At 30.9% G+C, this 14,520-nt stretch overlaps 2 protein-coding genes across 5 annotated transcripts in view; one reads left to right on the top strand and one right to left on the bottom strand.

The window, feature by feature from the left end:
• The window catches only part of LOC113521698 (semaphorin-1A), a 536,733-nt gene that overhangs the window by 122,729 nt on the left and 399,484 nt on the right, over positions 1-14,520 (top strand). The window lies entirely within an intron of this gene.
• LOC116413076 (uncharacterized) lies at positions 376-7,155 on the bottom strand. Its single transcript, XM_031910004.2, has 3 exons — positions 7,068-7,155; positions 4,609-4,679; positions 376-1,868 (listed from the first exon to the last, which is right to left on the bottom strand). Exons 1-3 carry the CDS (start codon positions 7,083-7,085, stop codon positions 1,649-1,651), a joined length of 309 nt encoding a protein of 102 aa, XP_031765864.1. The 5' UTR covers positions 7,086-7,155; the 3' UTR covers positions 376-1,648.

The raw sequence follows: 14,520 nt of genomic DNA, 5'->3' as shown, positions 1-14,520 counted from the left end.
TAGTGGATACTTATACTGTTCAACAGTGGATAATGAATATGAAATGAAAAAAACAAAACTATATTTATCATAAACTAAAATCATCAATATTTAATTTGTTATACAGAAGAGCACTTTATTATTCAAACGATACTGCTGTAATAAGGTATATTTTAATGAATCTTTACTAATATTATAAATGTAAAAAAAAGGAGGTTTGTTTATTGTTTTTATTAACTCTTAGCACCTGAACGGCTAAACTAGTTACTGTGAAATTTGGTACACACGTACTATATGCGATGAAGAAGGATATAGGCTACTTTTTATCTCGGTCAATTAACGTGTCCACATAATGCCGACGAAGTCATTGGTAAAAGGTAGTAGGTAAATAAAAAAAACATAAACGTAATTATTTATTGTTCAAAAGTCGCCAAGTTTAATTGTCATATTATCAAAATGTTGTCACGAGAGTCATTATATCAAGAAATTCGTATTTACGAATTTGATAATTTTCGAGTAAGAATTGTTGATATTGTCAGAAACATTGACACATCAAAATTAAGAATTAACAATATAATCTTCAAGGTGCAAACATATCTACATTGATTTCAATAACACACAATTTCATTTATTGCACGTCATTATATTGTGTACTATCACATATAAAACAATTAGGATTACACAGTAATTATCATGGATTACTTGTGAGTTTTTGAGCGGTGTTCACTGCAATTATGTATTTTGGTTATATTGTTACATACAGCTTAATTATGTGCCTTACTACATTCCAAATTGCCGTTCAGAATCTCACTGTAATTCTTAATAATAAATAATCCTAAGCAAGTAATAATTTTGACAACAATAAATAGGTATTGTTAGCACATTACGAAGTAATGTGAAAATTATTTATTCATTAACGGAGTATATGGACAAATTTTTGTTTAGCATTTTAAATTGTTGAGTATCAATAACTTTCAAGGTACCGCATTAACTCAATAAATCTAGCAATGTTTTAATACCGTTTGATGTATTACATTGTGACCCAATTACTGTATCGTGACTCCGCATAAAATATATGGTGTATAGAGTATTATTATCTTGTCAATTGTTAGACATAATTGAGCAAAAAATTATAGATGGTAACAATTACATCAAACTATTTCATTATTGACGTTGCTTATTTATATTTTTGTTTGTTGTGCGATAAAATTAACGCGAAACACGTCGAGTTGTAACTGAATAATTGATTTTGCGATTATAAGTACAAAGGAGATCAATAGAAGCTTAAGTCTCCTTCATTGATGACTTTGAAAACATAATCCTATGATAAAATTATACTATTATATACAAAGCATTGATATAAAAAATATCTAAGATTCACAATCACATTTGAAAGTTACTCTTAGAAGTGACTAGTCGTAGAACAAGACAAAAGTCGCCAGGAGAGTCATACTGTAATACAAAACTCTGCGCCTAGGTGTTATAATTTTAGAAAAGTTTTAAAGAAATTACAGCATGTTTAAGTACTTATAAATGACTTGTAAAAACGAGCGCATACTTGGATTAAATGCGCTCTATTTCTATTGTTGTTTTTCAATAACTAATTGTGAATCTTGGTATTTTTTGTTAACCAATGGATATAAAGGATGTTTATTAGCTATCACTGAACTCAATGCCAATCAAGAGATGGTAGAAGTATAGGTTTTTCTACTGCTACAGTGTGAACCACTGGCACTGGTAGTGTCTTCACGATAGGAACAGTTTTTATGATGGGTACTTCCTTCACTACTGGAACCTCTCTTATGATAGGCAGTTCTTTTATCACAGGATATGTTCGGATGTGATGATGATGAACAGTATGCACCTCTTGAGGTACGTGGATTCTTATACTGTAAAAGAAAAAAAATGTATAGAGCATAATATAGTTGCAAAACATTTTAAGCAAAGAATTGTCTCACAATAAAAAAAAAAACCGTAGTAATTTTAGACGACGTGAACTAAAGTATTTAGAGATAAAAGGTCGTTTCTTGAACCCGTCATTCTTACTAATGTTATAAATATGAAAGTAAGTTTTTTTTTATACCACTGAGGTGGCAAACAAGCATACGGCCCACCTGATGGTAAGCGGTTACCGTAGCCGAGTAAAGTAAGTAAGTTTAACTAATTGTACCATAACTGTACATGCACGTCCTATGTGGTATGGAAAAGGACATGGGCAATCAATATACTACGGTTACACGGACAATGTCGTGCTTAACGACTAGTCTGTAATCTATTCATGAAAATTTACGTATTTATATGCAAATTTATACGCTACTACTTCATTTTCAAATCACTACTTTTACAAATACATAGTAGAAATTCTAGAATATCATCTGGAATTGAAAAGGTACAAACCAGACTAAAAAAGTTCATGTTTTATACATGCCATGTTATATTGTCGTGTGGTCCCGGCAAAGAATAGCCACCCCTTTCTTTCCGGTATCGTAAGTGCGACTAAGGGAGAGCGAGGGACGACCAGTAACGTCCCTCTTAAAACATCTGCAAAGTCTAAGTGCGGTTGCCAGTTCGCCTGCCAAGCGTGCCATTTACTGGCAAAACCCTCCAAGGGGAAGGCTTATGTTCAGCAGTGGACAGTTAAAGGCTAATATGATGACGACGATGTTTTATCAAGAAAATAACAGTTAATTTGTCAGGATATGATTCAAATACATATAAATGATTGAGTTGAGCTTGTCATCAATCTATTTAGAATAATTTAAACGACATACATTATGTACCATATATTAGATTTATAAGCTTAATTAGTGTTAGACAGTATATTTTCTTCGTCCCTGCCTACTCTAAAGGGAAACAGGCGTGATTTATATGTATGTATGTATTGAATAACTTATAATAAATGTATTTTAGAATTTTATCCCATATTATTATTTTAACACATTTGTATATTAGTATATTATTATTGGAAATATGCAATTATTAATAGGATACAAGTAATAAAATAGTTGCTTTTATTGTTTTAATTTGTATCTTTTATTATAATTGCCTGTATTGCTTGTTTCGCTGAAATAAATGATACAGGTATTTATAGGTATTTAGAGATAACTATGATCAAATGATAAAAAAGAGTTTTCAAATTTTTTTTTTGGCTCGTTTTGTGAAATTAATCAAATGAATCTACAATCGCGTTGTGCACATATTTACTACTTTACTAGATTGTGCACATATTTACTAGATGCTTTTTTAATTATAAAGCACTATTATACCTACTTGTACAACAATTAGTCCATTACCTTAAGGTTGTCTTGAAAAGATTGCTCTCAGCAATAAGACCGCTTTACTGTACTTATACAATTGTATCGTTATGTTTGTAAATTGTCTTGTTTATTTCCTATATTGTATAATGCAAATAAAGTATACTCATTCATTCATTCATACTTTTGTAAAGATTGAAAATTCTTTGTTCTTATTTGTACGAATATAAGCTTTATTAGGCTTTAGTGTAAAATCATATATAAACAAAAAACCGGGTTACAAAAATTTGAATAAGCAATTTGATATATCTAAGAAATTTGTTTTCTATCTAACACAATATTTTTTTCCCACTCATAACAATCCTGCCATAGACGAGTCTAAAGGCAAATTTATGTATAATGCATTATTCATAATATACTTCTTAATCTGTTATAAGAAATATCATTATATGTTAATACGTGGATTATTTCTGTTTGTGTAATTTTGTGGAAACAATTTCTGTGTAAGTATTTATACATAAAATTATAGGTTATTCTTATACATATATCTATGCCATCAATTTGATCGATGTATTCGCTTTGATGGCTGTATTATAAGAAATGCATATGCCCATTACCTATGAAATGACGCTGCCATTCGTGTCAGAAAAGTCGTTGGCTCATAATAAATGTATAAAGTTAAATTTTCTCATACCGACTTCTATTTTTTAACGAATTATAATAAAACAAACTTGAATGCTATCTTTATTTTTTCTGTTAAAATGTTTCACTTAATACCAAGTACCTAATGTTGTAATATTTTTTGTTTGAGTAAAAACATTTGATTACATAAAATTATTGCACAATAATTGCATTACACATGACATTATGTATTTGAACATATTTATTAAATAGATAAGTACACAGAGCTACCGTCTTATTTTGAATACGGTCACCACCATATAACACTTTTCTATACCATGACGCTAGATGGCGTCACTGGTCACAAAACATATTTATATAAAATACCTTTTTGTTGGTAGCAATAGGTATCATTTAATCTTGTCATAATCACTTATTAAAACTAAACTCACGTTATTGTATGTATGAAACGGATCTAAACAATTAATTTAATAGGATTTTTTTTTCAAAAAAGTCTCTTTCATCTCAAAAAAAGTTCTTCAAGTACAATAGTTTCAATATGGAAGTAAATATTGTTGTATTAATATATATATATATATATATATATATATATATATATATATATATATATATATATATATATATATATATATATATATATATAATTAACTTTACACATATTCGTAAAATACATAAATTTGGGAAATGGAGTAAAATATTTGATCACCGTAATTTTTACTCATATAAAACTTACCGTGTATGGTGAGGGTCTGGATCTGCTACCGGAGACGCCATATGACCCGCGGCCAGTACGGTCAGAGTTAACTGTAAAAAAAAAAACAAAATGTTAAATAATGATACAATATAGTTATAATTACGGAATCGAAAAAAATCAATAAATGAAAAAGAATTTTTTGTTAACAAACTTCCGTAAAATTAGTTTAATATGAAAGTAAAGATTATTTTATTAAATGAAGACTCTTTAGAATTGGCAAAGATGTTACATGATATAAACAAAAAAAAAAAAAAAAAAAATTAAAAACGACCCGATAAATTGGTTCGTAAATTCAAAGTACCCGATGTAGAGTTGTTTTCATAACGAATTATAGTCGGACGGATGGGTAAAATAAAATTGAAATGGAAAATATAATTATTTTATTCTAATAAATTAATTATATATTTATAAAGGTCGTTTTATAATGTCAATGGGCACTATATTTAACCTAAATTGTCCCTTTATACGATCTACTTTTATTTATAGACAGCGGTAAAATGAAATGTCAGGTAAGAATTTAAGAATTAACTCGCATTGACAGGTGACACTTTATCATCCAAATTGTGTGACGACTACTAAGTAGTTAATGACAGACTAGTGATTAGCCCCGGCTTCTCACGGTTACAATTTATTATTTAAGAAAAAAAAAATGCGCTTAGCTAAAAAACATTATGTTTATTTTCTTATAGCTTAGTTTCGTCTGTAAAAATATCTTAATGACAGTGAAATTAGCATAGTATCAAAATCCTTTCGTTAATATAAATCGTTATTCAGCCTTAGTTATGGTTAAATTATAATGACAAAATTTATGTCTTATTACATACTAGCGACCCGCTCCGCCTTCGCACAAGTGTAATGTAGAAACAATGTGATGTCAGTGTAGAGTGATTAATAATATTACTATTGTATCCGTCTAAATAGCTTTCCATATTTCACATAATTTGTATAAATTTTATAAAATATTAAAATAATTATAGAAAGCTGTTTAATATAGTATGCTATCTACTGACTTTTTTGGAGTATATTATTTTATTATATTTCAGCGTATTCGATAAAAGCTCTCTGTCGACTTGATTTTTTCCGTCATCAACAATTATCGTCATATTTCCACAAATTAATAAAAACAATATTAAACTATATGTATAAACCTTCCTCTTGAATCACTCTATCTATTGATGAAAATCGTATTTAAATCCGTTGAGTAGTTTAAAAGATCTAAGCGTACAGACGACGGGAAACGACTTTGCTTTGTACTAGAGATATAGCGTGGAATTGCTCATTTTAATATTTTTCTAAAGAACGATTTTTGTTTTATTTGTGACCATTTTCAACCGATTTTAGGGGGAGGAGGAGAAAGTTCTCAAGAAGTTCTCAGTTCGGTTGTATTTTTTACATGTTTGTTACCTCATAACTAAATGTAAACGTTTTGGAAAATTCCTATTTTATATGATAGGATATACTTTCAGATCGGTTTCATCTATGAAAAAGTTTATTAAAAAAAAGTTTAGTAGTTTAGTTTTTAAATAAAAATAATTTGTTTTGCTACAATGGAAGTTGCTTTTTGTTTGTGGACCACTATTTTATAACGGATGTTAAGAATAACAATATTATATATTCAAGTAAAATTAATTAAAATTTGTTCAACGAGAACAACCCTACATTATTTAACACGTTTTTCGGGCTTCTCTATGTATTTGTCTAAATCTTTGGCGCAACGTGTAGACTAAATGACTTGACGGTTTTTTTTAACGTTATACCTTTAAATTCGTTTTATTATGGATATCCTGTTAGGCTACACGACGTAATCCTTACAAATATTATAAACACGAGAATGCATTTGTTTGTTTGTTACCTCTTGGCGACTCAACGGCTCAATCAATTGTCATGAAATTTGACTTACTATTTAAGATAAAGAAGGAGATATGCCATTTTTATCTAGAAAATCAAAAAGTATATCTAGAATATCAAAAATCCCTTCTATAGTCGATTTTAGGATTCCGTTCAAAGGTACAAAGTGACACTTATGATGTGACTTTATCTGTCCATTTGTCCGTTCGTCCTTTCTGTCTGTCACAGCGCTATGTCTCAGCAACTACCAGTACCAATGCTATGATAATATCTATTATGTAGCTATTTCTTATTTTATCTCATATTTATATATTTATGCACGGAACCAACGACGTGTGAGTTCAACTCGCACATGACCGGTTTTATTTTTTTAACAATAAAGATTTGTTGATTTTTTTGCAGTTTCTGAATTCTAAATTCCGTAGTACAACTAACTGGTGACTTTTATTTAAGGGTTGCTACATTAACACTTTTTTTTTAATACAAAATATAATAACACTTTTTAATCACATTTTTCACTTCTTTTTTTATAGAAATGCAACACAGTATTTTCCTTAAGAGTGTATATTAATTATTTAAGGACTACTCACAGCGACGGTGTAGTACATGTTTGATGGCGTTTGGCGTGTCACTGTTGCTGCGCACGCGCACCGTGTTAATATGTACTGTTGTTGTGCAAGCCCTGCCACCGTTACGGTTCCTGATCGTCTTGATACACGTAATGCGTAATTTTACACATTAAGTACTCAAAGGATGAATGATGTATGTGTGTGTATTAATGGGTGACTGAATCCTTACTAATGTAATGTTATAAATGTGAAAGCGATTCCGGTTTTTTTTTAATTAATTGTCTATTAATTAAAAAAAAAAGCGGATTATATAAATACATTTTATACTTAGTATCCAGACCAATATAAATAGTCATATAAATGAATAAAAATATTTGTATTGTACAGAATTCGATTCCGCGACGGCTGGCAAGTAAAGCGGTGTGGTAAACGCTACACCAACAAGGTTGTTAGATGACTAATGAAGCTATTTTTTTTCCAAAATATGGGTCAAAAAACGACAATAATTTTGAGCCTTCCATGCAAACATGGCGAATGCTGTCAAGTCAATATGGGAAGCTTTAGATTTTTAGCATTTTTAACCGACTTCCAAAAAAAGGAGTTTCATAATTTGGTTATACGTGTATTTTTTATGCTTGTTTATCTCATGATTCTGTCTTTGTAAACTGTTTTGGAAATATCTTTTTATCAAAATCGGTTTACTAGTTTAGCGTTTAAATCAAAATAAATTGATGCCATTGTTTTGCCACAAATGAAATTGATTTTTTTTTTGTGGAACCAATAAAATAAAATTATTTCAAGGAAAAAAATAAAGAAATAACGAAAGTAGTTACTCTACTAGCCTATATAAACATCGATTATTTGTAACAAAAGTAGAATTTAAATTAACTTACTGAGGTGTTAAATGTTTATGTAAGTTAAGTATAATTTACATTCTATGGTAATCGAGAGTTGCAATAATAAAAAAAACAATGCCTATACTTAAATCTAAATTCGGTAAGCACGTATAGTTGTTACTAAATCCTAATGTTCCATGTCTCTGATTTTGTGTTAGATAATTTCATTCAATATTCCTATATCAGAGATTTTTATAAATATAATATAGTATTCCGTAATTGAAAATCCGTATAATTGATTACAAAGTCAAATCAAACAATAGTTAAATTTTAATATTTTTTGGTGGTCTCGGCATGGAATAGGCTACCTCTTCCTTTCCCTTGGGTGTCATAAGAGGCGACTAAGGGTGGGTGAGGGATGGGCAGCAACATCCCTCTTACATCTCCAAAGCCTAACTGCGATTGCCAATCAAGCGTGGCAACTACTGCCAAAACCCTCTAGGCTTATGTTCAGCTGTGGACAGTTAAAAGCTGATATGATGATAATAATGACTTTTTATTATGTGAAGGGTTTTACATATGTCATTTAAACAATACAATATAAAAAAAAATTACAAGCTATAACAATAATGGGTTACATATTACCTTTTTACTCAATTAATACGTAATATCATTTATTTGTTTATTATAAGTCCTGATAATCGAATATTCGGATAATCGAGATTATACTGTATGATATTGCATATTATGCTAAGTTTTTTTTCGGACTGTTCTATTGCTGTTGGCCGCGGATGGCTTTTATCTACATTACACTCCAAACCCGCGAAAGGCCTTTTGGAACGGTCTTTCGGTGGTTTTTGCCTATCGGATACAATATTTTATCTTTTATTCTGAGGTAAGTAAGGATAACATCAGGACCGCTTTGATATCTATATATTTGGTGGTCTGGTGGGTTAGCTTGTTTGCCATTCTATGGTGGATAAAGAAAAATTGGTTTCTCTGGACATTGATGGCGGAAAAAATTATCATCACCCATTTCGACATCGTCCATACTAGACGGATATCTACGGATATAGACTTGATAGGGTGTTTATTTTCAATATTATATATTAGACAACCGATATTTAATATGTTTTTTCATTGACTTACATAGATATTGTAACTAAAATATATAGATATTGATTATTACCCACTCCTAGTGTAAAGACACTGAATCGTTTGAATCTCGGATTAGGCCTTTGTATCGTGATCTTGATTCCTGTATAGTACTATGAATTATTTGATTTATGTATAACTAGATTATGTACTACAAGTCTTATATGTATGTATATCTATGACTGTAAACAGGCGTAAGTTTCTTGATTTGTAGAAGGTAAAAATTGAAATCACAACCATTATTTTAAGGGAGTGTTCTACTAATGACAATAACAATTTCAGGTTAATATCAAATGTAGAGCTCGTTATACTTATTTGAAAGCTGTACGTGCCTTATTAGTATGGTAGCTCAAAATATTTTGTTGTTATTATATTATCTAGCAGTATACAGTACGCGTAATGGTTCAATGAATTTCAGTCTTGTATATATGAGTAAATAATAGCTAAAGGATCCATATAAAAGTTAATAATTTTAAGCTTTTGTGACACAATGTCTAAAAAAGGAATTCCTCACTTAATGTAACTTTTTTCAACCGACTTCAACAAGGAGGTTCTTAATTCGGTTGTATGTTTTTTTTAATGTTTGTTACCCCATAACTCCGTTAGTGGTAGACCGATTTGGAAAATTCTTTTTTATCTGAAACCACTTTCAGATGGGTTTTATAGAAATTTTATAGGTATTACGTAAATTAAAATAACTGGTTTTGCCACACTGAAGTCGATTTTTTGTGTGAAACACATTCTTAATTATTAATGGATGAATAGTGCAAGTGTGATTACCATTCCATTATTATCTCTGAAAAAAAAAACTAGTCTATATTTATTTTGCTAGCAGAGGGGCTGTTTGTTCTCATTACTGACAATCTCCGTCCCCAATCAATGTAAGTCTGAATATTATGTTATGGAGACTGGCAGGGCGTGACTGGCGGTACCTAATCATGTTTACTGTAACATCAGACGCTATAATTCAAGCGAAGATAGACTAAACTGACACCTAAGTAGTTCAACTTATGTTATCTATATTGACGACTAGTTTGGTTTAGTTTGTGTATATTTTTATAGGTCAACGACACTTTTTCCTCACAGTGTAACCATCCTGTCACGTCTGTAGCCAAAGATACTATAAGGCTATTTATTACAAACCCTTATCATTAACATACTAATATTATGAATGTGAAAGTGAATTTGTTTGTGTATTTGTAACATCTTAACACTTTAACGGCTCAACCAATCGTCATGAAATTTGATATACATTCACGTACTATAGGGGATGAAAAAAGATATATTTGCCTTAGTTAATTAACTTATTCCGGATCCACGGACGAAGTCGTGGGTAGAACGTAGTAAGTAATTTTGCAAATATATTTTATAAAAATGTAGTATTTAGCGTGTATATGCACAATTAATAATATAATGATAACTGAATATACATGAGGGATTATATTTAAATATATCTAAGAATTTTAGAAAAAATATACAAGATATATAATATAAAAAGAAAAGAAAAAAAATTGTAATGTATAAGTGTATTTATAATTATAATGTTTAATTTAATTATATCTTCTTGCCTAATAATGTACAAGTTATCGAATTAAATATTTTATTCCTAGATAATTATATAGATCGGCGAACAACAAAACATTTTTTTCGAAATACTTACTTTAAATACATTCTTTATTATAATTACCCAGTATTTAACGGATAATAGTATAATTTAATATTTATTAGTAATAATAGCGCAACAAATATTTTCAACTACAAAATAGTTATGAAAGTCCACAGCCAGTGTTGTCTCGGCTGAGTGACTGTTAAATATTGTAGCATTATTGATGAGACCTACATGTTGTACAAGTACATGTTCGATGGTCCGTAACATGAAATATGTCAGAACCTACATGAACAACATCCAGGTATGGATTTCAATAAATATAATATATTTTACATATAAAATTTTGGCATTAAAATGATATCAACGAGTCAATTTGGTTTTGTCTAAAGATAGATTCGCATATGAAATTTAAGCCAAATTAATTCTAGAAGACATTACTTTGTAGATGATGTTTTTAAAAGGTTAAGAGCAGGCCTCCCCAGTAGAATAGCTACTGTTTTATAGTAGTTTTTGTTTCATGATACAAGAATATCATTTGTAAGATTGCTACCATTGTTGTATAAAAAGTTATATTTAATAGTTAAACACGTGAACAAACTTACATAGTATTGTTAGTTACTATAACTAGCTGTAAACTATGGATTTACCATATTATATTAGTAGGGTTGGGTAATTAGTATTCATCGTCATCATTTTACCCGTTAATTATCCACTGCTAAACATAGTTCTCTGCCAAAGACTTTCTTAAGCCATTTCGAGCTATTAGCATCCATTGACTTCTTGCAATAGATTTGGAATTATTGCTTCATCTAATGGGGGCTCTCCTACACTACGTTCGCCTATATGGGCTATCAGATTAACTTTCACGTGGTTTTTTCTATAAATTGTGGTAAATTTTTGTTGAAATCGTCAGTGGGTCAACTGACCTGTTTATACCTTTACCTATCATCATCTCTCATTGGTGTCTTACCAGTTTATACGCAGATAGCGCAAGTAGTTATCAATCCATTAATATATATTAAAAAAAAAAGAGAAATGGTTATCTAACACTTAATACTTTTATATTCTGTCATGTATAACAATATAGTATGTACGGACGTCAAAGCGAGTTCCGCTGTCTGGGAAAAAAGGAAAAGCTGCCAATTTCAGAATGCACCCTACGCGGGCCAGTAGAATAGCGAATGAGTTCAATCAGGCGTATTTCCCTTGGCGACGGTAGTCGTGCGGGGGACCGGGATAGTGAATCTGTAGTCTGAGTGTGTTTGTTTTATATTGTACGTACGAGTATATAACCGCATTGACTATGTATTTTTATGTTAGTCACTTGATTGGAAAAAAAAATTGGAAAGTAAATAAAATTTATAATAAATACTACGGAACCGGCTCGGCTTCGCACAAGAAGATAGAGTTTTTGAAAATAATAGTCTATGTTACTCACTAGTAATGTAGCTTTTTACTAGTGAAAGAATTTTAAAATGGGTTGAGTAACTATTGAGTTTATCTATTACAAAAAAATTTATTGTTTGTATTAGTTACAAAAGTTAGGTTTTATGCGCAAACTACCCACTTATTTTGAGTAGTTTTTTTTTTATTCAACTTATAATGGCAAACAAGCTGACGGCCCACCTGATGGAAAATGGTAACCGTCGCCTATAGACATGAGCAGTACCATGGAGTACTGTACTGTAGTACCAATACAACAGAGTATACTGTTTCGCCCATGATACCCCCATGCGTTGCCATTCCTGAGGACTCAGGTGTTATTCCTCTGTACCTAGTAAATTCACGCCATATCCCACCCTTCAAACCGAAACACAGCCATGCAAACACGACTGCTTCACGGTTGAAACACGAATGGGACAGAGGTACCCAAGCAATCGACTTTTGTACAAAGTCTCGAAAGTAGTTTTAATGTAATAACAACCGGATTGACTGTGTAATTTGATCTAGTGCGTATGATATTCTTGTAGTGGTTAATTAGAAGGTATTCTTTATTCCTTTTTTACATTACAAAGGTAACAAACAAACATACATCCCGTCTGATGGTAAACGATCACTGTAACCTATGGATACCTGCAACACTAAGGTTGTCACGTGTATGTTATAAGAGAAACTTTAATATACCTTTTTTGAAGAACCCCATACTGAAGTAAGTCTCTAGGCAAATCCTCGGCAGGGATCATCGTCCTTTAAGTCATTTCAACATCTAGATCTTAGATACGAGTAGATGTAAATTAATATTATATTTATTGTTAGATGAATAATCCATGTAATAATAAGATTGATTATATTATTACTCCTTCTTTGCATTATGGTGGAAATTTCCATCATAACATTGAATGCCAAAAAATTATATAAAAGAATAATTTCACTTTAAGTTGATAGTGTCTGGATACCTTTTTGCTATGTTTGCAGCTATGTTTTTTTTCTGCAATGGAATGTCCATTGCAGAAAAAAACTTAAAATTTATTTCACGTCAAAAATTTAACGTCAAATTTATTTTTTTAACCATTTTTCCTTTAATATTGAATATGAATTATATCACCTTGATTTATTTTACCATTAAAAAAAATTATGCAAAGAAGGGTTAACTCGGAAAACAATAGATTTTTGTGATATCACAATTCATACCGTAATAACATAACGACTTGTTAGTATGAGTATTTCCCTTAAAGTATCTGGCTAGATGGCTTGGTGTAGTGTTTTATATCGAGTTTATATTCTTGAGATGAAGAATTGTGACTGCATCGTAATTCCGAGAAGGGATTGTTAGTAATGCGGACTACCAATCCTATAGCTAGCAATATACTCTGTCAGATCGACCTGTATGTGGTGCCCCTTGGAAACCGTCCTGCTGAATTCCAGGTGTATTCATCACGATGGACTAACTGACCTGCCTTTTCATTCTCACCTATCATTCCTCAGTAGTGCCCCGCCAACGTATACCGTTAGCACAGGCGGAGTTACCACAACATTACCATCCGTTAAAAGAACTCCGTCACCACATAAAGTTGTCACGTTTACTTATCATAAAAGAAATATACAAACGAATACAAAATAGTTACGTACTACGTCCTACGACTGTTTAATTATTAGTGAAATAGCACTTAGTCACTCTATACTTATCATAAATAAACCTCTAATATTAGCTATTACCGACACGAAACTACACTAATTATAAGGATATAAAGGTACTACATCTATATAGAGCTCATAAAACCCCCGCAAGAGGTCCCTAAGTCGACTCCGCTTTGAATCGACGGTCCTGTGAGCGGCTTACATCTGTAATCCCTCACAGGTCACTCAAGTGACGTCACCTTAGATTTGTTTTTTTTTTCGTTTCCATGTCGAACGCTCTTTATACGCTTGACGAACAAGAAGTGAATTTACGAATTGACACATAGTAATTAAGGTGTATTCTAGGTTCAATACCTTTCCGGAATGTGGCAAGTCACTTGCAATTGTAAGTATGCCATGCTTGCAAATTGCAATACTTTCAGAAGTACTTATAGGCGATCAATATTTTTCCCTGTAACCTCATGAATACTAGGCAATTATAATTGCTTTTGCAATTATATGCAACAATAAAAGTAGTGAGTAATTATAGATTTCGTATTGGTGTTGTATATCAGAATCGTTCTACTATATGATAGTTGGCTTGGGTTAAATATTTTAACAATTATTTAAGGTTAAATATAACATATGTTATGTCCATGGCATTGTTTATGTCTATAGGCGACGGTTACTACTTTTTATCAGGTCAGCTTATTTGCCATTTTAAGAAGCATAAAGAAAAATATTATGTCTATATTTTACTTAATTTCTCACAAATATAGCAAATAGTACAAAGAGCAGAAAGAAATGTAAAAGTCGG

Source organism: Galleria mellonella, unplaced genomic scaffold, assembly GCF_026898425.1.
Source record: "Galleria mellonella isolate WM207_F2 unplaced genomic scaffold, CSIRO_AGI_GalMel_v1 utg63, whole genome shotgun sequence".
Classification (NCBI taxonomy): Eukaryota; Metazoa; Arthropoda; class Insecta; order Lepidoptera; family Pyralidae; genus Galleria; species Galleria mellonella.
This window is presented reverse-complemented; position numbering and strand designations above follow the sequence as displayed.